Source organism: Dunckerocampus dactyliophorus, chromosome 5, assembly GCF_027744805.1.
Source record: "Dunckerocampus dactyliophorus isolate RoL2022-P2 chromosome 5, RoL_Ddac_1.1, whole genome shotgun sequence".
In the NCBI taxonomy this organism is placed as follows: Eukaryota; Metazoa; Chordata; class Actinopteri; order Syngnathiformes; family Syngnathidae; genus Dunckerocampus; species Dunckerocampus dactyliophorus.
Window position 1 is genome coordinate 6,526,212 of NC_072823.1, and position 23,446 is coordinate 6,549,657.

General features: G+C 38.2%; 2 protein-coding genes across 6 annotated transcripts; both read right to left on the reverse strand.

The window, feature by feature from the left end:
* Positions 1 to 31: 31 nt before the first annotated feature.
* panx2 (pannexin 2) lies at positions 32 to 10,448 on the reverse strand. The gene is made up of 6 exons (XM_054776472.1): positions 10,343 to 10,448; positions 8,465 to 9,067; positions 5,233 to 6,347; positions 4,455 to 4,590; positions 3,984 to 4,169; positions 32 to 1,754 (listed from the first exon to the last, which is right to left on the reverse strand). Exons 2-6 carry the CDS (start codon positions 8,691 to 8,693, stop codon positions 1,435 to 1,437), a joined length of 1,986 nt encoding a protein of 661 aa, XP_054632447.1. The 5' UTR covers positions 8,694 to 9,067; positions 10,343 to 10,448; the 3' UTR covers positions 32 to 1,434.
* Positions 10,449 to 12,049: 1,601 nt separating this feature from the next.
* Positions 12,050 to 23,446, reverse strand: mlc1 (modulator of VRAC current 1). Of its 5 annotated transcripts, none has more exons than XM_054777553.1 (12): positions 23,245 to 23,446; positions 21,677 to 21,948; positions 18,499 to 18,588; positions 18,244 to 18,297; positions 18,072 to 18,173; positions 17,880 to 17,981; positions 16,545 to 16,616; positions 16,360 to 16,476; positions 14,932 to 14,988; positions 13,465 to 13,587; positions 13,208 to 13,372; positions 12,050 to 13,057 (listed from the first exon to the last, which is right to left on the reverse strand). In XM_054777553.1, exons 2-12 carry the CDS (start codon positions 21,932 to 21,934, stop codon positions 12,983 to 12,985), a joined length of 1,215 nt encoding a protein of 404 aa, XP_054633528.1. In that variant the 5' UTR covers positions 21,935 to 21,948; positions 23,245 to 23,446; the 3' UTR covers positions 12,050 to 12,982. The 5 variants fall into 5 exon arrangements, with proteins under 5 accessions (XP_054633528.1, XP_054633529.1, XP_054633527.1 ...); XM_054777554.1 differs by having other exon boundaries at positions 12,050 to 13,060; positions 13,208 to 13,321; positions 13,447 to 13,587; XM_054777552.1 differs by having other exon boundaries at positions 12,050 to 13,060; positions 21,677 to 21,945; positions 23,245 to 23,445.

Sequence of the window (23,446 nt, forward strand, 5' to 3'; positions counted from 1 at the left end):
TCTCAAGAAAATCAGTTTAATTTGTTTTCAATCTAACATTTTACACGTTACAGTCTCGAAATGTGATCACCCCTGCACAAAAACTGTCTTTTTTAAAACTTGGTGTCTTGGTACTCGTGCAACAAGTTTTATTAAAGTGCTTTCTGATATATTATACAAGATAATGACAATATATTATCAATAACATTTTAATTCAAACATGAGGTGGAAACTACAGCCTTCATTAACAAAATGTCATTAATTTACCAGCCAAGATTTGTGTCTTATACAGTAGATTGTTGCTTCATAACTAACTCCCCATCCTCTTGTTTACTCACTATATTTAGTGTAAAGTGCTAATGTAGCCCTACTGGTACCTGAATATACAAATAACAAGTCAAACTGTCATTATTCATTCTTCCATGACTTTGGTAATCCAGTGGATGCTGTATGTGGAAAAAGACTGAATTACAGTGACAAGTTTAGATTAGGTAACAAAGACATATGCTGCATACCACTATATCCATTTCCTTCACTTCATACTGTGTCACTAGTATCAGAATACAAGCAAATAATTCTACGGGCGACCCGATTACAGTGCATTCACCATCCTAGTAACCCCATTTTAGTCAAATACACTTACAAAACACATCTTCTAATGAAATCGTTGATGTTGCATCATCACCACTGAAAACTCACGAATGCCCTCCAACTTTCACTGTACATTTTTTTGCAATACAGTTTGCATTTTTTTTCTTCCTCGATACAAAGTGACCGCATATCATTAATGGCGTGCAAATAAAGTTGTATCAATCTCTATTTGTGAAGAAATGGCAAGAACAAAGCCATGATACAGTTTTATAGCTGGAATACGTCACAAAACACATCGTCATATACAGTGCCTATGCATGTATTTAGCCTACTGTGACATACAGTATGATGTAGTAAGCGCATACATTATTGCCACAAATATATTGTGATCTTTTGCATATTACTTGTGCGGATCTCAACAACTGTATTGCGTGAACTACCTGTCTACTTGTAATAAAGGGACAAAGCGTTATCATTTAACCTTTTTTTTTTCTTTTTTAAAGACACAACGCAGTCCTCTCGCCAGATATGTGTTTTAAGAAAGAGCACTCATCCACATATCGCCATTCGTCGCTATAACTGTTTGACCCCTGCTCTGTAGCACCCTGTTGAAGTTGATCACTGCTGGTTTCATTGGTGGGTGATGAGTTGTACACAGTCATCCTGAGATATGAGTGTGACATCATTGCCTACATATCTGGCCAACAATACCATGTACACAAATGTGCCTCTCTTTCATCACATCAAAAGTCAATTTTAATTGAAATGACAGCTTCCCTAGTGTGACTTGATGAGAGTAGAGGTGCTTGTGGACAAGGAACAGTGTTGGAGTAGACCATTTCAAGGAGGAAATTCTGCCTCGCTTTAGCATTCCCCTGCAGCAATGAGTTCCCCGGGTCGCCCTGCCAGCCTGTCTCTACGGTTTTCCTCGTCCTCTTCTTCCTCGAAGAGTGTATGATGAATACTCAGCAGCTGGTGTGTAGGGGCTCTGGTGAGAGTTGGTGGCTGAGAGTCAAGATTCTCTGTCTGTGTGATAGGCTCCCGCGGAGGAGGAGAGGGTTTGGGACTAAGGGGATCCTCGCTTGAGGGTGGGTTTGGGCTACCACCGTTTACGAATGCGCTGGTGGGAAGGGTGAGTGTAGAAAAGGCAGTGGTGGTCGATTCTGGAGAGCAAACTTTAGTTTCTGGAAAAACAAGCATGAAACACCAACTGAAAAGGAAGTAACTCTCACGCCTCAAGTCAAGAAACATTAATGGCCAGCAGGTTAAACAATAAGTCGTAATATTCATCCATCCATTTTTTAATACCTGCTATCTGTTCTGCTCAGTGTCAGCCGAGCTGATTCACGGCAAAGTACACCCTGTACAGCTCAACAGTCAATCACAGGTCAACTGTGAGTGGGGATCCTAGACTAGCTGAGCAAAAGTCTGCTATGTGAACCACTACACTTTATCTATCTAGCCACCCATTTTCTATACATCATATTTTGTTCAGTGTCAATGTGGAAGCTGAAGGAGGCTGAGCGCCCGGCAGACTTGACCTGGTTGTTTTCTACTGCCACAGTTTCACCAAATGGTATACAGTACAGTCGTTCCTTGTTTATCGCGGTTAATTGGCTCCAGACTTGACTGTGATAAGTGAAGGTAGGATTCAATATTAATAAGTGGAATATTTTGATAGAGCATAGAAAACCTGTTTATCACCTTCAAAATATAGTTTTTTTTTAATCATTATTAGAGTCCTGTAGACATAAAATAACACTCATATAGTCACCTTCACACTCCTATTATTCTTTGTTTACACCACATTGCGCAACTCTATGAGATCTCTGCAGGGACACAGCCGCACAGGGACCAAGCTAACTATTTAGCCTTTCCAATTTATTTATTCTAAACTTAAGAAAGGGTTTGAAACAGAGTGGGGAAGAAGGACAAAGTAAGAAGCAAAAAATTGTGCCACTGCCACACGGAATGGGAGGGGAACTTTTTACACTGTGCATCATGGCTGACTCCATGCAGTGCAGTATTTTTGACTAATAATAGACCATAGTCAAACACAAAACAGCGTTCATTTATCAATTAATTTTTGAAAAACCATGATAGAGTGATGGGGCGATGTTCGAATTTCAAAGTAATGATGGACTACTGTTGTTCTGATTGATTTGCCATTGAACGGTTTAGTTATACAAACACTGATCAGGTTTGTGTTTCCGCCACAGGGTTTTCAGATGGGATGGTGACAGCAGTGTTCGATACATAAATACTATGACATCCTAGCCTCAGGTCAGTGTAAGGCCATGTCCACACGAACATTACATTATCATATATTTTCAAAAATGCACATTTTCCCTACTGTGGTGATTTACACACCATTACTCATGTGCTGTGCTAATGTCACACATTTCTGTTAGAGTAGATTACTTTCAGGGACCACCAGTGAAAGGCGAAAACCCACAAGTAATTCATATTCCAATAAAAAATTTTATTTTTGACGCATGGCTCGCTCCCCCATCCTTGCAAACCCTCCTGCTAGTTAGACGTTAATATTCTCTTCCGATTTTGGATCAACATTTGCACTAAAAGTGACTGTTAATGTAATTATCTGATTAGATTAGATTCAGCTCCAGAACCCTCCCATCACATTGTCCACTCGCGACACAATCCACATAAAAATTGTTGGCTTTCTAACAGTGATACATGTAGGTCATGTATATATATATGTTTTCTGTGGAAAAAACAGCTTCTTTTCAGGGAGAAAAAATAAAAACACGGACAACAAATCAAAGAGTCCTGTATTTTTTAACAAAAAAAAAAATGCTAATTTGTTGTTCTGTAAATGCTGAATTGTGAATAACACAAGCCAAAAAGCTCAGTTTTACCCATCCATACATAAACGCTGAAGCCAGAGTTTTTACAAATCTTATTAAAAATATTTTTTAAATAACCGTGTTTGTGTGAACATAGCCCAAATTACCAATTGATAGAAGATAAACCACACATGGTATAGTGCTGACATTACCTGGAAACAAGAAACACATTTTTTTAAATGGTGTTTTTTGTTTTCTTCCAGTTCCGTCCTTACATTCTATTGTAACACAGAAGTGACAACTCTTTGAACAAAAGTACTGTACTGTACTACCTCAACCAGTACACCAGCAAAAGGGTGCTGAAATTGGAGCAGTACAGGTCACGTAGCTTGGAAACCTTTATTATGGAAACACTAAAAATGTGTAGTGTATTGGACTGAATCAAAACGCACTACAGTATTTGGTAGAAATAGTGCTTGTGCCGGTTTGAAGACTATCCATCCATCCATCTATGGAACCATGGCTGGATGGATGGCATTTAGCTTCTCATACATTTAAACATAAGCATTCAGGTGAAATGAAGTTCTGAGCCAAACAGAAGCTTACCTGTAATGGCACCAGAAACATGAACAATAGTGTGTGTGCCTTCAAGGTATACTGCATCCATGTTGTGCTCTGAGGGTAGAGGGTCTGTGGTTGTGGTCTCCACCTTGGGTTTACGAATGGTGAGCATGTATGGGTGAACATCCAGGGAGAAGTTCCGAGTGTGCTTTTTCTCCATCCCACTTAAATCTACAATAGGAAATGAACACCTTGATTAGATCTCAATAATGTCCTGCTCAGGGATCTTACATTTCTCTGCATTTTCCATGAGTCATTCACTTCTACAGATAAGCTAAGCCAATGTGACTCCCTCTCAGCAGCACTATGATAGTAGCTATCAATCTTCTGAAGCAGAAAACCAATGTCAAAGTGAGATGAACAGAGAGAGGGAACTCCCAGCCCCAATAAACAAAGCACTGCACATAATTCCAAAGTAGAACAATCATAGGACACATAAGGCACATAGGTGTTTACCTTTTGTTGCAGGATGTTGTGTGCTCTTGCTATCCACAAGGGGTGCAATGAAGCTGTCTGCTACTGTCTTTCGTCGGAGTGGTTTGGGTTTTTCAGGCTTGGCATTATTCTCCAAACGCGTCAAAGTAAGAGGTTCCTTTGCAGGAGCAGAAAAATGTCATCACACCATTAAGAATATTCAACATAAAGCGATACTTAAAGCAAGAACTGCAACAATCAGTTTATCTTAGCGACCCTAATTGTGGTCTCCTTTCATTTTTATATGAACCGCTGTACACGTCAGGGTAAATACAGTAGAAGCCAGCAACATCTCTCGGCTAACTCATGTCGATATCACCGAAAATAGCCATCGCTTGCCCCTTTATAATATTATACTAACGAAATTACGTTATTATTTTTCCTCATAATATTACAATGTTATTCTCGTAAGGTTATGACTTTTTCTTTTTAGATTACGACTTTTTTCCCTTCATAGTTTCAGTTTATTCTTGTAAAATTGCTGCTGATTTTTCCATTTTTTGCTGTTGTTTTTGTTTTTTTAAAAAAGTTTTCTTGTTTCCTTGTATTTTTACGTGTTGCGAGCCCATAAAAATGCAAATGCTCCCAAATGCCGCACTTTGGACACGGCCTTATGTCTGTCAACATTGGCTTAAGCAGCTACTTTTTAGGGATAAGAAGATCACAGTGGATCAGAACTTGATGAGTTAGTCGCCTTTGACAGTTTGTTGACATAAACTGGGTCAACTTAAACAGATATTGGGTTTGTTTCCTCACTTACTTTGAATGACTGTGGAAGAGGATTGGAGGTTGGAATCCATTTAATCTTCTTGCGGGGCCGTTTGATGACCAGCGGCTCCGAAGCCATCTCTCCCACTCCAAGATCAGAGGGATCCATGTTTGGATCTATTGTTTGGATGCCAGAGTCCCTCACAGTGGGTGTTGCATCATGGTTGGACTGCGCAAGCGCAGCCAGCAGCTGCCGAACCACATTATCATACATGAGGTCGCTCTCATTGGTGATGAAGTCCAGCCTGTTGAGAGACTTGATATGGTCCCTGTTCTCATTGCAGAACATGGCCAGGATGTTGATGTCACAGAACTGAGACTTTTGCCAACGCCGCCGTGTCTTGATACCAACTTTATGAAGTTTGTCAAACACAAAGTTCGACTTACGCACCACAAACAAATGCAGCAAATTAAGCAGGATAATGAGGTTCATGGTGCAGAGTAGAGCAATGTCGACTGCAGCCATGATTCGTTGCAGCTGCACAGCTGGCAGCTTACAGTTTACTCGCAGCTTAAGCTCTGGATAGCTGCTAATGTCAGGGAGCTCGCCCAGGGCACAGGTAAACTCATTCTGCCTTTGTCGGGCATAGTAGGCGCTCAGGTAGGAAATGGGGATGGAGCTGAGGCAGATAATAGCCAAGTGGCGTGCCAAGTAAATCTTAGCCAAAAAGTTACTTTGGCCTCGTCTTTCTAAATACTTCTCAAAGAGGTTTTGCTCAGGACTCTTCTCCTTCTCTGCATTCTCTATGATCTCTCTCCTCTCCCGCTCAGTGATGCCAGGTCCTTTGGATTGGATCTGCTTCTCAATCTTGGGGGCACGGCCCTCAGCAGCTCTGTGATAGCAGTTATCAATCTCTTGAAGCAGGAAATTGAGCTCCGACGTGAGCCGAGTGGAGGCAAGAAACTCCCAGCCCAGAGCCGGGATATACATGATACCGGCAAAGGCCAACAGGGCGTAGGGCAAGAACTTGTGCTCAAATAGTGAAGGCCAGAGGTGAGACTCCACACCAGGTACAGCATCACGCAGCTCTGTCCAGCAGTAGCCTCTTGCATACAGTGCCTGGTCTCGGGTGAAGTTGTGCGGCGTGTAACAGTATATGGACTCCTCTGTAGAGAGAAGAGGAAGAAAGTCGCCACTTATTTAAGCGTCATCGTTAGTCTTCAAATACTGCAAATATTTTTAGTATAATTTTTCAGTGCTACAGTGCATCTGCACATAACAACGTGTGCCTATTGTAGGTCAGCCCATTACATTGTGGCTCTAGATAAGAGTTCACCCACCTATTAATTCATTCATTTTCTACCATTTCTAGCATTTTATGTTATAATGGTTCACTACTCTAGGGTTTTTAACCCATTCCTTCTTTTCCTCTGCAGGGCATAATTCAACCCTTTTGAAACAAAACTATCAGATATGTTGTTGGGAAAATGTGTTATATTTGCACTTCTTTGTGTGTTGTCCCTTATAGCCTTGGGCATCTGAATGTGTGATAGAAAGCTTACAGAAGCATGACTCATTGTCAGATTAAACATACATGCCAGGAAGTCTATAATAATATGTAATAGTATGACAAGCTCTTGCCATTGTGTCATTGTGAGTCATCCACAAATAGAATGATGTTGCCTCGAGACGTGCCAACAAAAATGATCAAATTTATACATAGCATGTTTTCTGCTGGGATCCTGATCGTTAGCAGTGACCTTACATCACTTCAATCCCTCACACCGAGTCTTTCTGTATAAAAAAACCATTCCTCTCAGCCCCTACTATAGCATCTTTAAAGAATGAACATAGAATAAGGACAACACATCATTACACTTTGGTGCAGATTTGGCTAAAGGTCACACAACTGAAGAGCACTCTCCATTTCTTATACCTTTCAAGCTTTACCAGTCGTGACTTATCAGTGTGTAACAAGCATTGGGTAGTGTACCGATACACATAGCTCGTGTTCGCGTAGCAGCAAAGCGCTCAATACGCAGTTACTGTAGCTCTATTGACAAATCACCCTGTAACTGACTTGACTGCTTACACTGTGTGTTGGGCTTGTTGCTGTGTAGTTAGCAACGGTCAAAAACAATTTAAATAGAAGATGTCTGGATGGATGTATTTGAGTATGGACGTATTTTTAGGTCTCATCGTCACAATGTGGGGAAACACTGTATTTGCTTCTTTTAGGGAAGTACTGCATTGATCTGAATATAAGAAGACTGGAAGATGACCTCTCTTTTTGAAGGCTCGTTTTTGTTTATATATTTTGAAGATACAAATTAATCAACAATGAAAAAACAGTGAATCTCTTTTTAAATGTCAATCATATTCTTTTAAGTGTATTTCTTAGCTGTTCAGCAGTTGTTTGGTGACTCTGCTTCACTGACCGTAACGCCTTCGTCTCTTGCCTTCCGGCTCAACTCTCTCTTCACCACAACGGACCAGTACAATTACCAAGACCTCACTCCCAACTCGAAATGGCCAAGATTAGACTAGATTAGCATGGCCTCAGATTTGGAGGTGCTGAGTCTCATCCCAGAAGCTTCACAAACCTCCCCAGTAAACGTTAAAGGGCACGGCCTGATGAGGCCATCAGGACCACATCATCTGTGAATAGCAGGGACGAGGCTCCCAGAGGCTCCCAAATTGGATCCCCTCGACGCCTTGGCTGCGCCTAGGAATTCTGTCCACAAAAGTTATGAACAGAATTGGTGACAGAGGGAAGCCTTGGCAGAGGCCAACATTTACAAAGAACAGGCTCGACTAAATGCTGGCAATACGAGCCAGGCACCTGCTCTGGTTGTACAAGGACGGAATGGCATGTAGTTGCTCGGGAGGGCGGGTTTGATGGGTCGCAAGTTAATATATGATTGTAAGTCATCAATGAAAACAGGCAAGCAGCATGAATTATGTAGACACATTTTTGAAAAACACTTTCTGTAGCTTGCTAACCTCTAGCTCTAAACCAGACGACCAGGCTAAAGGCTACACAGTGACTCTGATTCCGTCTGTTTATGGATCATCTTACATTATCATTAATTAGCGGTGGTCACCTGTACTTATACTTCAAATGTGCTTAATAAGTGTCTAAATCATCATTACAGCTTAAACTTGGATTGTTTGAGTGAACAACGGCAATTGAAGAAAGAAGAGGAGGGTTCTGGAGCGGAATTGAATCTAATAATTACAACAGTCACTTTTATTACAAATGCCAACGTCAACAAGGTCTCACCTGCAAAGTTCCTGGTGAAGACAAGGGTGACCAGCAGGATGGGGATGATCACTGTCCCTATCGTAACAACTCGATCGAAGGGCAGCTCCAGTTTGAGCTGCACCATCAGACCGGCCAACGCGCCGCCTTTTTCATCTTGAGATGAGCCCGGCAGGATGAGCTCCTTCAGTTTCTCACCAGCTAGTAGAGCAGTAGCCATGTCTAAGTTTTGGTCAAGGACGTTCTGCATCTGGCAAAGAAATGACACACTCTACAACCCAGTCGAGGCTGGAGGGGCGACCACACGCTTCCGGATGAACTTAAATACCACAGTCTGATAAACACCCACACAGAAAACCGTGGGCAACTCGAGCCTCTGTCGCCATAGATGGGAAAGAAGCTGCTTCTGGTGTTTGGTTTTTGCTTTATTCCAACACGTGATGATGCTGCAGTTGCGTGTTAAAGACACACATGATGTTCAAGAGCACACTCTTCCTCTTCATTCTGTTGCATCCCTGCAGCCTCTGCTTTAGGTTCACACGGTGTGTAAGTGTGGTCTTAGTTTGAGATGTGTCCTTCACATCCCCTGGGAGATGACCAAGAGATGCTGGGAGCACCGCCCTCCTGAAAGACAAAAAAAGTCTGTCACTCTGCAGCAAAAGCAGAATAATGGCGCTCGCATCTTGCAAATGAGCCATTACACCATGTCCCTCTTTTGTCAGGAGATGTTGCTGTTTATAGCAAATGTCCTTTAGAATGCAGCCATGTGGCAAAGGACAACAAGTTCCCATTATCTGGCCAGCGAGGTGTAAGAATATACTTCCTTACAAGGGCATTTGTAATTTTATGGAAAAGGAAACAAGCAAAGAATCACAATCAATATTAAAATGTTACAGTGTGTGCAATATTCTAGAGGTCTGGACTCCTGTTGGTCATTTTATGGCAGATGAATTCATGCATTCGGGATGACTTGACTGTTCCTGAGCGTGTGCATCCATGCATCCATGATGTTCATGCATTTCTGCAACTGCTGCAGACTCTCTTGAAGGTTATGTCCTTTTTTGTGGCCTTTCTTCTCTTCTTTTTCTTTTCTCGTTCTTTTATACAAAACAATATCATCTTCCTGTCTTTTCATCCCCATTTGTCTCCACAGGGCTGGAAAGTGCCTTTAATGGCTAAGAGATGAGAAACTTGGGACTTGGATCTCACATGCACAGAGGGCATTATAGCATTATCCCATGCACTGCGTCCACTTCTGCAAAATAACTTTGTCCACACCCTAAAATGCTGCCTGAGGTCAGAGCAGACAAGTAATAACTTAGTATAATCTGAATTTAAGTGGACAGAATGGCACTTTAAAGTGCTGGCATCTGAAAGTCTGTTGGCGCCGGTCCAGTCTGAGAGATTATGTTCTACAGTTGGATGATGCTTTCCATGTTGAGACATGGAATCCCTTGATTCTCTACGATCGGCATGCTTCTGGATGTCTACTACTCTAGTCACACCAGGACATCGTCCCATCATTCATAAGAGTGACTGAAGTCCACATGGCCATGACACTTGTCCCCATGCACTGAGTCAATCTATGTAAACTCTCAAGCACATTCATTGAGGACATTATCATGAGTCCATATTAGCTGACGATGTAGTGCATGTCACGTCTCGGAGAAAAGCACATGGCGATGCAGCTGCAAAACATTAAAAGTCTACAGTATCATCTAGCAGTGTGTGTGTGTGAGAGAGAGATATATTCCTTTGTGTGTGTGTACCAGAGGAGCTCCTCCCGCGCGCTCCCCAAAGATGCTTCAACACATGATGCTAACATCAACAAAACACATCCTCTCAAATGCGGCTGGTGAAGACAAAGCGTGCATTAACATGAAGAAGAAATTCACCCACCTTCTTGTCTGCAAGCATCTCCCGGCAAGCTAAGAGTTAATAATCTGCAGTGCGGACGAGCGGTTTACAGCATGTAGCCGCGCACACCGGTTTGTTCCGCCTTTACCCCCCCCCCACTCCACACCTCCCTCTCCCCTCATCCTCTCATCGCCAGGGTTGGGAGATACCGCACATTAATGGCCAGTATGCCGATACTTAACAAAATATGCCAAATATATATATAAACGTATATATATAAACGTATATATATATATATATATATATATATATATATATATATATATATATATATATATATATATATATATATATATATATATATATATATATATATACACACACACAGGTATATGTATGTATTTGGCATATTTTGTTGTATATATACATACTGTTAGCGAAAACGCTTGATTGCAGTTGTTGCTGCTAAGAGTGGCCCTACCAGTTAAAAACTGCATTTTGTGTTCAGTTGTGTTGTCATTGACTAATATTTTAATTTTATTTGATGATCTGAATCATTTAAGTGTGACAAACACAAAAAAAAAAAGAACTCATGAAGGGGGCAAACACTTTTTTCACCACTATGTGGTCTGACAAACAGAAGTTACATCTGGTGTAAAAATAATGCAGCATTTCAGAAAAAGAGCATCATACCAACAGTAAAATATAGCGGTGGTAGTGTGATGGCCTTGGGCTGTTTTGCTGCTTCGGGATCTGGAAGACTTGCCGTGATAAATGGAACCATGAATTCTGCTGTCTACCAAAAAGGCCTGAAGGAGAATGGCCGGCCATCTGTTCATGACCCCACGCTGAAACCAACTTTGATAACTTGGGTTCTGCAGCAGGACAATGACCAAAAACACACCAGTAAGTCCACCTCTGAATGGCTGAAGACTTTGGAGTGGCCCAGTCAAAGTCCAGACCTGAAACCTACTGAGATGCTGTGGCATGAGAAACAATACAACAAATAAAGCTGCAATTTTTGGAAAATTAGGATGTGGAAAAAGTTATAATGTGATGAGAATAAAGTCATATTTACGAGAAGAAAATTTATAAGAACACAGTTGAAATAGTTAGAAAAAAAACAATCAGAAATGGAAAAAACAGCTGTAATTTGACCAGAGTAGAGGCAAAATATTAAGAGAAAAAAGTCACAATTTTACAAGAATGAACTCATAATATTATGAGGAAAAATAATGTCATTTTTGGAAGTTGAAGTAAAAAAATATGTCTTTAATAAGTCAGAATATTGTGAGAAATAAACAAAATAAAATAGACGTCTCAGTCGTACAGAAGTTGTCCAACAAGGGAAAGGCTTCTTGAGACGTCATCTGTACTTCTGTGAAGAAGGTTCGCTGACGAAGCTCTTCGGATGAGGAGCGAAATGTCCGACACCTTCTTCACAGAAGTACAGACGACGTCTCAAGAAAATAAAATAGAGTTGTAATTTTTGTAAAATTAGGTTGAGGGAAAAATGGTAATCTCAAAATATCTTAAATATCTTAATCTTAAAAAATAAAGTCAAAATACTATGGGAACATAGTCATAAAATTACGAGAAGAAAATTCACAAAGATTTTTTAAGAAGAAAGTCGAAATATTTAGACAATGTAAAAAAAATTCTAATAATAATAAAAATGGGGAAACAAGGAGCAAAGGTTCTATTCAATGTAATTCTCAAATAAAAGGAACACTGCTGTAAAGATGAGTGTGCTTTTCTTCTTCCAAAAAGTGCAAACAGTCTTTATTTTACACAACCCTGCTGTTCAAACAGGAGAAATGCATCAAGCTGCAGGTTGAACACACTGACAGGCAAACAACAACTAAAATTGGTGCAGATGATTATGAGTAAAGACAATTGGTTTGTACCTAAAAATAAATTAAATAAAAAGAGGGGTGTGCAAACTGTGGCCCGGGACTGTTTTGTTATTGGCCCTTGGCACAGTCAAAGAACACAACTAATCACCAAAACACAAAAACAGCAAAAATTGCAAATGGGCAGTTAAGTTTACAAGAATTAAGTCAAACTATGAGGAGAATAAAGTGATAATATTAAAATTAAAAATTGACTAAAATATGTAATTTGTTAAAAAAAATAGTCATAATATGAGAAACAAACATCAAAGAATTATTAGAAAATTAGTTTGGGAAAAGGCTATAATATTACGATAATACAATAAAAAATATTATGGGAAAAAGTCATAATATTATGTGAAAAAAATGTAGAATAAGAAAGTTAAAATATTTGTAAAAATAAAAAATAAATAGCAAAAAAAGTGTAATGTAAGGAAAAAATTTCATACAAAGTTATACGCTTTGTCACGGATCACAAAAGCTGAGAATTCTTCTTTAAATATAAAAAAAAAAACAACATGGGTTGTTTGAAAAAAAAAACATAAAGGCGGCCCCCTCATTCTTAGATTTTTACAGTGTGCGGCCCTCTGCGGAAAAAGTTTGGACACCCCTGGTGTAGAACATAGGGGCAAATCCAACATTGACTTAAAACAGAGATAAAGCTAATCCAATTAATAAAGCTAGTTATCTACTTCCAATAGTGCAGATAGCTTAAAAGAAAGGAACATTTTTAAAATCTATTTCCAGTGTTTATACCCCCAAAGTTGTTTTTTTAGAAGAGCAAAAGGGTTCAATGAGTCATTTGCACCATTACGGCCTTCCTCGCTCTGTCTTTGCTGAAATTCTGAAGCACTCCATTGGATGGCTGCTGAGGGAGTGAGGAGAAAGAGAAAAAGGAGCATCACATACGTGTCAGTGCGACTAACTCTTTGGTATACACCATAATGAACATTCTGAGTAGTAAGAGACAGAATAAAGATATGGTGTTTTGTGCTTGTGTGTGTTGAGTGTGTACCTCATGGTACTGGCTGGAGGTTCCCAGTCTGTTTTCAGAGGGTTGCGTTGCCCTCGTGCGGAGCTGGCTCTTGTAGGAGGCACAGTGCACCACGGTGGCTGAGTTCAGAACCGCCTGCACCAGCAGTAAAACCAGCAGGATCAGCAGCAAGATGTCGTAAGATTGCTGCGCCACAGCCACGTGACATCAAGTGAGTCTCATCACCAATTTGTCACAAAATACTTAAAAATTATTTTCACTTCTGAGCGTGGGTCCACCTTGGCTGTAGGAACATCGTGCAGGAAAATGTCAATAAAGCTGATCACACTGCAAGAGAGGAAGCCGGAGGCTGAAAAGAGCAGAGGAGACGTCACGCTGCTGATGGCGATCAGCACCTCCACCTGAAGGACAGCGAAAGAAACTTTTTAAAAGAAAATACGGAGGGAAAGTCTTGCACAGGTAAGAGGGCACCCGTTCGTACTTTGACCCCGGCTGAACCCTGTGAGCCGTCTTGAAAAAGACACAGGGACAAACGTTTTGAAAATGTGGCGCAGTGAGCCTCCTCTCAAAGAACTTCGTACAGCTCCCGAAAATCGGATCACATACTGAAACATGCAAGGATACCACTTTGATATTTTGTATGTTTTTTTAAAATTTTCTAAATATTTCAACTTTCTTCTTGTAAGTTTTCTTCTTGTGATATGATGACTTTATCCCCATAATATTAGAACTTTTCAAAAATTCTAACTATAATTTGTTTTGTTAGTTTCTTATAATATTATGAATAAAAAAACTAAAAAACATTTTTTTAAATATATTTAATATATTTTTTTATATTTAAACCTTATGTTACTAAAATGATGTTTTTTTCTCATTAAATTACAACATAATTGTTATCTTTTTCTCTTTGGATTTTGAATTTATTCTTGTAAAATTACTGCTGGCTTTCTCATTTTTTTGTTGTTGTTTTTGTTTTTTTAGTTTTCTTATTGATTGATATTTTTATTCTTCTTATGATATCATGATATAATATCCCATTAATATTTTATCCTTATTCTCATATTAGATGAATTTATAGCTTTTTTTCCTCAACCCAATGGCCCCCAATTAGTTTCTGATAATATTAGGACTTTAAAAAAAATGTCTTTTTTCTTTAATATTTCAAATGTAGGCTTTCCTCATAATTTTATGGCGTTATTCTCTTAAAATTATGACTTTTTTTCTCAGATTACAGTTTTTTTCTATTGATATTTTGACTTTATTCTCGTAAAATTACTGCAGTTTTTCCATTTTTGCCTAATTTTCCACAATTTACAACTTTTTCTGTTTGTTTCTCATTTAAAAAATATTTTTTTTTCTTTAATATTTCAAATTCATTCATTTCCTCATAATATTACAACGTTATTCTCATAAAATTACGACGTTACATTAGATTACCATTTTTTTCTCTTAATATTTTGACTAGTTACATGTGAAATTATTGCTTATTTTTTCATTGTTTGCTATTTCTTGACTGTATATCATGACTTTATTCCCGTAATATTTTGAAAAATCAGTCAATATCGTCTAAAATGGCCGGTAGTGAAGGGGTTGAATTTTGAAAAATGGCTGGGATTGAATTGAGTTAAAAAGAAGGCTTCCAAAAAGTTGTGTGATGGTGAGTTATTTAAAGGACAAGCGTGTACTCTGTACCCAGTCATCATCATGTTCACATGTACTAAGAATTCCAAAATGATTGTACTCACCAGACATTTGTTGGGGTATTCTGATACAACGTGACTGGCAATAGCACTTGGAAAACACTGCAAAATGAAGAGATCACATCCAGCCAATAAGAGTCCATGACAGGCCCTGATACTGCACGCCGGGGGTGTCCAAACTTTTTTTTTTTTTTTTTAATGAAAGGGTGCAACTTTGCCACTTTTATATTTTGTAAAGCAACACATGTAGATATGATAAGAAGGTAGATATATTTCAAGGAAAAAAACTGCATTTCAGCTTTGTAATATAAATGAAAAAGCCTATTATTAGTATCAACTTCGCTCTTTGCTCTTGTTTTCCATTTTTGCTGTTTAAAAAAAAATAGATTTTTCAACCTTCTTCTTACATAATCTTTGTAAATTTATTTGAAATATTATTACTTTTTTCCCATATTATATTTTTTTTCCAAAAGTGATTTTCCCAAAATTACAACTTTATTTTGTTTTGTTTGTTTATCATATTACAACTTAAAAATGTTTTTTTCCTTTAATATTTCAGCTCTATGCTATGAAAATTTTCCTTATAATATTTTGAGTTCATTCTCTTAAATTGCAAGTTTTTTCTCATTAAACTACAACTTTTTCTATCTTGACTTTATTCTCGTAAAATTACAGTTCTTTTTTTCTTTGCTGCTGTTTTTTTTTTTTTTTAATTTATCCAACTATTTCAACTTTCTTCTTGTGGCTTTAATTGTTGTAGTTATGACTTTCGCGCAACAATTTGAGATTGTCGTAAATGAACGAGAATAAAGTCGTAAATTTACAAGAATAAAGTCATACATTTCAGAGAAAAAAGTTATAAATTTCAGAGAAAAAAGTTGTAAATATTCGAGAAAAAAGTTGTAAAGTTACAAGAAAAAAGTGAGAAGTGCTATTTTTTCATTGCTGCTGTTTTTTTTCCCAACTATTTCAGCCTTCTTCTTGTAAATTTCTTTGTGTAATTATCTAAGTAATATCTAAGTAACATTCTAACTTTTTCCGTGATCTAACTTTCCATAAATTACAACTTTATTTGTTGTTTTGTTTGTTTTTCATAATATTACGACTTAAAAAACATCTTTCTTTTAATATTATTGTTGTTTTTTCTCATCATATTCCAACATTATTCTTATAACATTGTTATAATTATGACTTTTTCTAGTTAGATGCCTACTTTTTTCTTTTAATATTTGGACTTTATTCTTATAAAATTACTGCTGATTTTGACTTTTTTTTAAAAAAAAAAATTCTTTTAGTTTTCTTGTTAAATAACATTTTGAGAATGAAAAAAAAAAAACAGCCAAGGCAGCAAATGGCCCCTGGGCCGCTCTTCGGACACCCCTGCGTACAGATTGCTTTCCCTTTTACTTGCTACTAATGTCCCTCACTACTTATCAGTTGTCTGCATGTAAAAGTTTCATAAGACGAACTTACAGCCACGAGGATCCAGAAAAAAGTGACAGACAAGTAGGGTCCGGGAAGCAGAGCGTCCATGTTGAGTGCGATAATACCTCCAAACACAGCAGAGATTCCCACGATGACTTCGATCACCTGTCAAAGATGTGTCACCATCACGGAGAGCCACACGGCGAGTCACAACATGGCTGACGTGTACTTACAGAGTACGCTTTGAGGAGACGAGTGGGGAAGACCGCCGGGGTGGTGACCAAAGGTTGATCGTTTGTCTCTGACTGGAGGAAGAATGCACAAAATGTGTGTGAAATGTGGAACTCGGGGGTGTCCAAAGTGCGGACCGGGAGCCATTTGCGTCCCGCGGCTGTTTTTTTTTTTTTTTTTAATTGGCTCGTGGCACATTCGAAAAATCTAATTTAATAATATAATATAATAATATAATAATATTTTAACCTTATTTTCATAATATAGTAACTTATAGCTTTTTTTTCCTCAACCCAATTTTCCAAAAACTTTTTCTATGAGTTTCTGATAATATTAGGACTTAAAAAAAAATGTCTTTTTTCTGTAATATTTCCAATGTAGGCTTTCCTCATAATATTATGCCGTTATTCTCGTAAAATTATGACTTTTCTTCTCAGATTGAAACTTTTTTCTATTGATATTTTTAAAATAATAATTTAATAAGAAAACTAAAAAAAACCCAACAGCAGCAAAAAGTGAAAAATCAGCAGTAATTTTACAAGAATAAAGTCAAAATATAAAAAAAAAAAAATGTTGTAATCTAATGAGAAAAGTCCTAATTTTACGAGAATAACGTGTTGTATTAGTGTGTTATTTGGACATTATCAATGTAATTTTAGGAACAAAGTGGGGAAAAGTTATATATTATTGGAATCAGACCAATTATTGGAATAAATACATAATATTAAAAGAAGAACATTTAGAAGAAGAAAGTAATAGTTGGAAAATTACAACAACAACAACAACAACAAAGTTGTATTTTAATGAGGAAAAAAGTTGCAATTTTATGAGAATAAACTCATAATATTATGAGAAAAATTAATATTTTGGAAGTATAGAGTTGAAATAGTAAAGAAAAATTGTAATAGTTATTTTTGTGAAATCGTAATACTATAAGAAAAAACCAAACAAAATAAAGTGGAATTTTTGTAAAATTACGTTGGTAAAAAAAAGATGGAATATTATGGGAGTCATTATATTACATTTATGAAGATTATCTAAGAAGAAAGTTGAAATATTTGGAACATTTTTTTAAAAACCATAAGAAATGGGGAAAAAGTTTATACTAGTAATACAATTTTTCACCTATATTACAAAGCTGAGATGCAGTAAAAAAAACAAAAAACGTCTTAGCAGGCTTATAACATATATTGCTTCACAAAATATCGAAGTGGCCCTTGCATCCTTTCATTTTTCACTATGTGGTTCCTGTTGGAAAAAGTTTGGACACCCCTGGTGTAGGCGTTAGATGGGACACCCACCCACACACACACACACACACACACACACCTATATACCTTCCTGTGGCGGCAGCAGTCCTCTGCGGAGCGAGCTGACAGGATGACAGTAGTAGCCATGAGAACCTCCAGCAAAATCATCAAGATGAGGTTAAAGTTGATCTGAGCGCACAAAAAAAAAAAGAACCGATTCATTTGAATGATTCACTTGTTGATATGCAAGCAACAAAACCGGTCGATGACTGAATTTACATTAACAGCAGACGGGTTGAGGACCAGTTTACATCCAAACCAAACCAGGCAGGTGGTTGTCACTGCAAAGGCTGACACATAGATCACTTGGAAATCTGACACCTGGAGGAAGAAAGCATACTTTAAGACATGCAGGCAAAGTTGTGGTCATGCTTGTCTGTTCAGGACTCACTGCCACACGTCTGTTCTTGGCAATGGCAAAGCTAGCTATGGCGGCCGGTATGCCCTGTGAAGAAAAGTCACAACTACGTGAATCGCTACATAGACAATTATGCATGATTACCGCTTATGCCAGGGGTGTCCCAACGTTGTCAATACATAATATAATACACACCTTAGCTGTAAGAGAAAGGGCTCCACACGCCTGATAATAACATACACAAGTCAAAGTCACTCATGTGTGAAGTCAGTATGAAAAGACACTTACAGATCCTGCAGCACAACGCAGGTAGTCCATGGCAACAGGAAAGAGATTTCCCAGGTACAGAGAGAATCCAGAAGTGATGAGAAGACTGCCCTGTGGTCATGCACGCACACATACAGTACAGTACATTTGTACGCAGTGATGTGAAAAAGTGTTTGCCCCCTTCCTGATTTCTTTTTTTTTTTTCATTTTTGGCACACTAAAACGTTTCAGATCATCAAACAAATTTAAATATTAGTCAGTGACAACACAACTGAACACAAAATGCTGTTTTTAAATGAAACGTGTTATTATTAAGGGAGAAAAAGAATCCAAAGCTACATGGCCTCGTGTCTTGATTTTGTTTTTCTTCAGCCATTCAGGGGTGGACGTGCTGGTGTGTTTTGGATCATTGTCCTGCTGCAAAACCAAAGCTCGTTTCAGCTTGATGTCAAGAACAGATGGCCGGACATTCTCCTTCAGGATTTTTTTGCTAGACAGCAGACTTCATGCTTCCATTTATCTCAGCAAATCTTCCAGGTCCTGAAGCAGCAAAACAGCCCCAGGCCATCACACTACCACCACCATATTTCACTGTTGGTGTGATGTTCTTTTTCTGAAATGTGGCGTTACTTTTACACCATATCTAAGGGGAAACACAGCTAAAAAAACGTTCATCTTTTGTCTCATCGGACCACAGAGTATTTTCCCAAAGGCCTTGGGGATCATCAAGATGTTTTCTGGCAAAATTGAGACGAACCTTAATGTTCTTTTTGTTCAGCAGTGGCTTTTGTCTTGGAACTCCGCCATGCTGGCTGTTTTTGCCCAGTGTCTTTCTTATGGTGAGTCATGAACACTGACCTTAACCGCTCTTGGGGTAATTTTAGTTGGCCGGCCACTCCTGGGAAGGTTCACCACTGTCCCATGTTGTCACCATATGTGGATAATGGCTCTCACTGTGGTTTGCTGGAGTCCCAAAACTTTAGAAATGGCTTTACAACCTTTTCCTGACTGATACTTTCTTTCTGGGTGGGGCAACAGGTGGTACAATCACTTTTTCACACAGGGCCATGCAGGTTTGGATTTATTTTTTCCCGTAATAATAAAAAGTTTAATTTAAAAACAGTATTTTGTGTTCAGTTGTGTTGTCATTGACTAATATTTAAATTTGTTTGATGATCTGAGACATTTAAGTGTGACAAACATGCAACAACAACAAAAAAAAAAGAAATCAGGAAGGGGGCAAACACTTTTTCACTTGGTTTCATTTGGTGTTTTAATGACCTGTTTCGCACACTGAAATCTAAATAAAGTGTACAGGACAAAATTGTTGCAACGACATTAATCTGAAACTGTTTGGCTTGAAAATCTTCGCCTTAATTGTCCATGCGATTGGGAATGTTGTGATGGACATCTCAAAGCATGCTATTTAGTCGCAATATATTCTAACTGCTCATTTCCCCCAAACGTGTCGAAGTATCAACACTGTAATATCAGAATCGATACCATTATTGGACATTATCAATATTTTGGTAGTACTGATCCGCTTCATAAGAAACATTAACAATATATAATACTACTTCAACAGAGAGGTCAAAGCAGTAGAGGTAAATGTGGGCTGACAATCTGGCACTCTTTAATCTTATCGGATGGCTTATAGCAGTTGGTAAGCCTTAATATCTTTGTTGCTAAACTGAATTGAATTGAATTGCGCAAGTGCAAACGTGAAGTTCCTTAATGCAACTTGTTAAGCATGTTTGAAAGAAATACATTTACCATAACTAAGAGTCAAAAAACTCATTAAGAACCAATGGATAAAGAATTTATGGTTCTCTCATAGATAACGAAATAGTTGATCAACGCACATTCGCCATTCAGCATTCATGGCCCTGCAAATTTGCTAATTTTGGTCAAAAAAAAAAAAATCTCCCAAAAATTTGCTGACTTTTGGTTAAAAAAACGTAATTCATTAAATGTAACATACATGTACCACTGTTAAAAAAAAAGCCCACATTTTTTCCATGTTCATTTCTTTATGCTTCACTGATCAGGTTTTTCATCAAGTGTTGAGATTTTGTACTTTTTTTAGCTGTTCTTGAGTACATTCATGGTTTTTTGTCCAAAAAATTATTAAATGTAATAATTATATTAACATATAGCATATATAATAATATAATAATAATATGCGTCACTGTTTTTTTGTCAAGTGTTGTAATTTTGCACTTTTTTCCTCTGTCCTTGAACGCACCGTGGTTGCTGTGGGACACATAAGTCAAACTTATATATAACTTCAACACCGTGACTCCGATTCCATCGATTTGTGGATCATCTTACATTATCATTCGTCTGAAATCGGAGGAGTAAGTCAAGGTGTCTCCGTGGAGCAAGCCGTGCGTCAAAAATAGGCATTTTTATGTTTTTGCTGGGATCTACCTTACATGCTCAACGTAACAACACGTCTAATGATGACTTTCACACAGGGTGGTTCTGTCTGCCTGCCACTGACAAAGTTAACGAAGGAAGCAGAAGATAAGATTCATGTCACCATCACAAACAAATAGGGGTGTCATGAGACACTCAGTTCACAAGATGAGACGATACACGAGATTGGGTCTACAAGACAAGACAAGATGTTAACATTATTTTTAAGAACAGTATAAAATTTTAAAAATATATGACAACATATTGCAAACTACTAATTTAATTTCTACTACGTTGCACTCTTCTGCACTCTGTGTGTATGCTACCGGCCCCGCCTCCACCCTCCACAAAAGGACTGTATGACTGACAAAAGGTCTCACTCCATTCATGCCGTTGTTTTATGGAACAAAGGCGCTAAGGTGCTGAAAGCAATGCGCAGAGTGAACTCAATTCCTGCCTGTTTGGAGGCGGGAAACGGGTAAAAAAAAACAGATCCGCATGCACATGGCAATATATTGAGGCCGGCAAAATTATAGTTCATTTTCACTTATTTTGTGATCAATGGATTAATGTATTATAGTCCCGAGCCTAGTGACCACGAGACATTCTTTTTCCGAATGAGAAATCTTGTCACGTTTTCATCTCGCAAGACCATGTGACACCCCTACAAACAAATGTCCAAGCCTGGGGGCTCTCTCTTCAAAAGAGAGCATGCCAGCCTTTAAACATTTGTGTGTGATGATTAATAAAGCGGTGAATCCTATCCTATGCATCCTCTCACCCCTATGAGGACGCTGTAGAGCCAGGCCCTGTAGCTGAAGCAGGGGTGCTTTAGAGGCTCCGGCTGGGCCAGCTGCAGGTCACTGGCCCTCACGTCTACAGTGTAACTGTCCCGTTCTGAGCCTTCTTGCTCCCCCCTGTCCATTCTTCTGTCCAATCCCCTGCTGCCTCTCCTTCCAAGTGAGCCGCCACCTCTTTCAAGTGAGGACACGTGGCTGTAGGTGAACTCCTCCCTCGCTGACACCTCCTCGCGCTGCATGACTGCTACTGCTGCTGGACAGATTCAAAGTAAAGGTACACTCAAGTCTCATCACAAAAGATTTTAATGAGACATTCATCTGGACTTCAGTTGCATTTGCATAATCTGCCATGATGTGATGTGCATGTTGCTTTTTCTAAACGGTAGGAGCTGCACCCGCTGCTGCTTGAGAAGAGTTGTACTTTCATATCAGAGCCTCCAAACATGTCAATATGACCAGAAATATAGCAACAAAGTCACTAAGTTGGCAACACTGACCTTCCTGCTGTGCCAGGGGTGTCCAAAGTGCAAATGGAAAAAACAGCAGCAATAAAGAGAAAACATTAAGAGAAAAAAGTTGTTATCTAACAAGAAAAAGTTTACTTTACGAGAATAACGTCGTAATATTATGTCATTTTAGTAGTATAATGTTGAAATATACCCCCAAAAAAATCATTTTTAAAGTTCTAATATTATGAGAAACAAACAAAACAACGAGTAAAGTTGTCATTTTTGGACAATTTGGTTGCAGAAAAAGTTATAAGGTTAAGAGAAATGAAGTCATAATTATGAGAAGGAAATGTAAAGTTGAAATAGAAAACAGCAGAAATGCAAAAATCAGCCGTAATTTGTTGATAATAAAGTCAAAATATTAAGAGAAAAAAAGTCATATTGTAATGACAAAAAAGGTGCAATTTTCCAGAATAAACTCAGAATATTATGAGGAAAAATAATATAATTTTAATAGCATAGAGTTGAAATATTAAAGAAAAAATACATTCTTTTTTTTTTTAAAAGTCGTCATATCAGAAACAGAAAACTAAATAAAACTGCAATGTTTTTAAAATTAGCTTGGGAAAACGTTTTAATAGGAAAAAAGTCAAAAAATTATGGGAATAAAGTCATTACATGAAGACTATTTAAACATTTAAACAACGGCAAAAATGGGGAAAAAAGAGCAAAGAGTGAAGTTGATACGAATAACAGGCTTTCCCTTCTGTCACAAAGCTGAGATGCAGGTTTTTCTTGAAATATAAATCACTTCTTAGTATATTGCATCCTTTCATTCGTCACTATGTGGCCCTCGCTGGAAAAAGTTTGGACACCCCTGATCTAAAAAATGCGTCCAACACGGGAGAAACTAATGGTTATGGCACAGTTGCAGGAAACGTTCTAGAGCCAAACAGAGTAAAATCATGTTTCTATCGTACTATACACTGTTTTTCATTAACACAACAAAGCTAAGCCATTTGTCCTGTTTAATAAGTCATTCATTTCGGATCACACGCTCGTGTGGTTTAAAAGAGGCCCACTTTGCTATTTCCTCTTACCTGCTGCTGTGATCCTGCAGAATAATCCCAAATACTGTCCAACAAATGTATCCTAAAAAAAAAAATCAAATCACCAAATAGGAGCCGGCTTGTTTTAGTCTCCACTCCATCTGTCACTTTTACACTCTTTAGCCACCCACTAGACCCCCTCCTCTTTGCTCTTCCTCACAAACACACTACTGAAAACTTTTTTCCCTCCCAG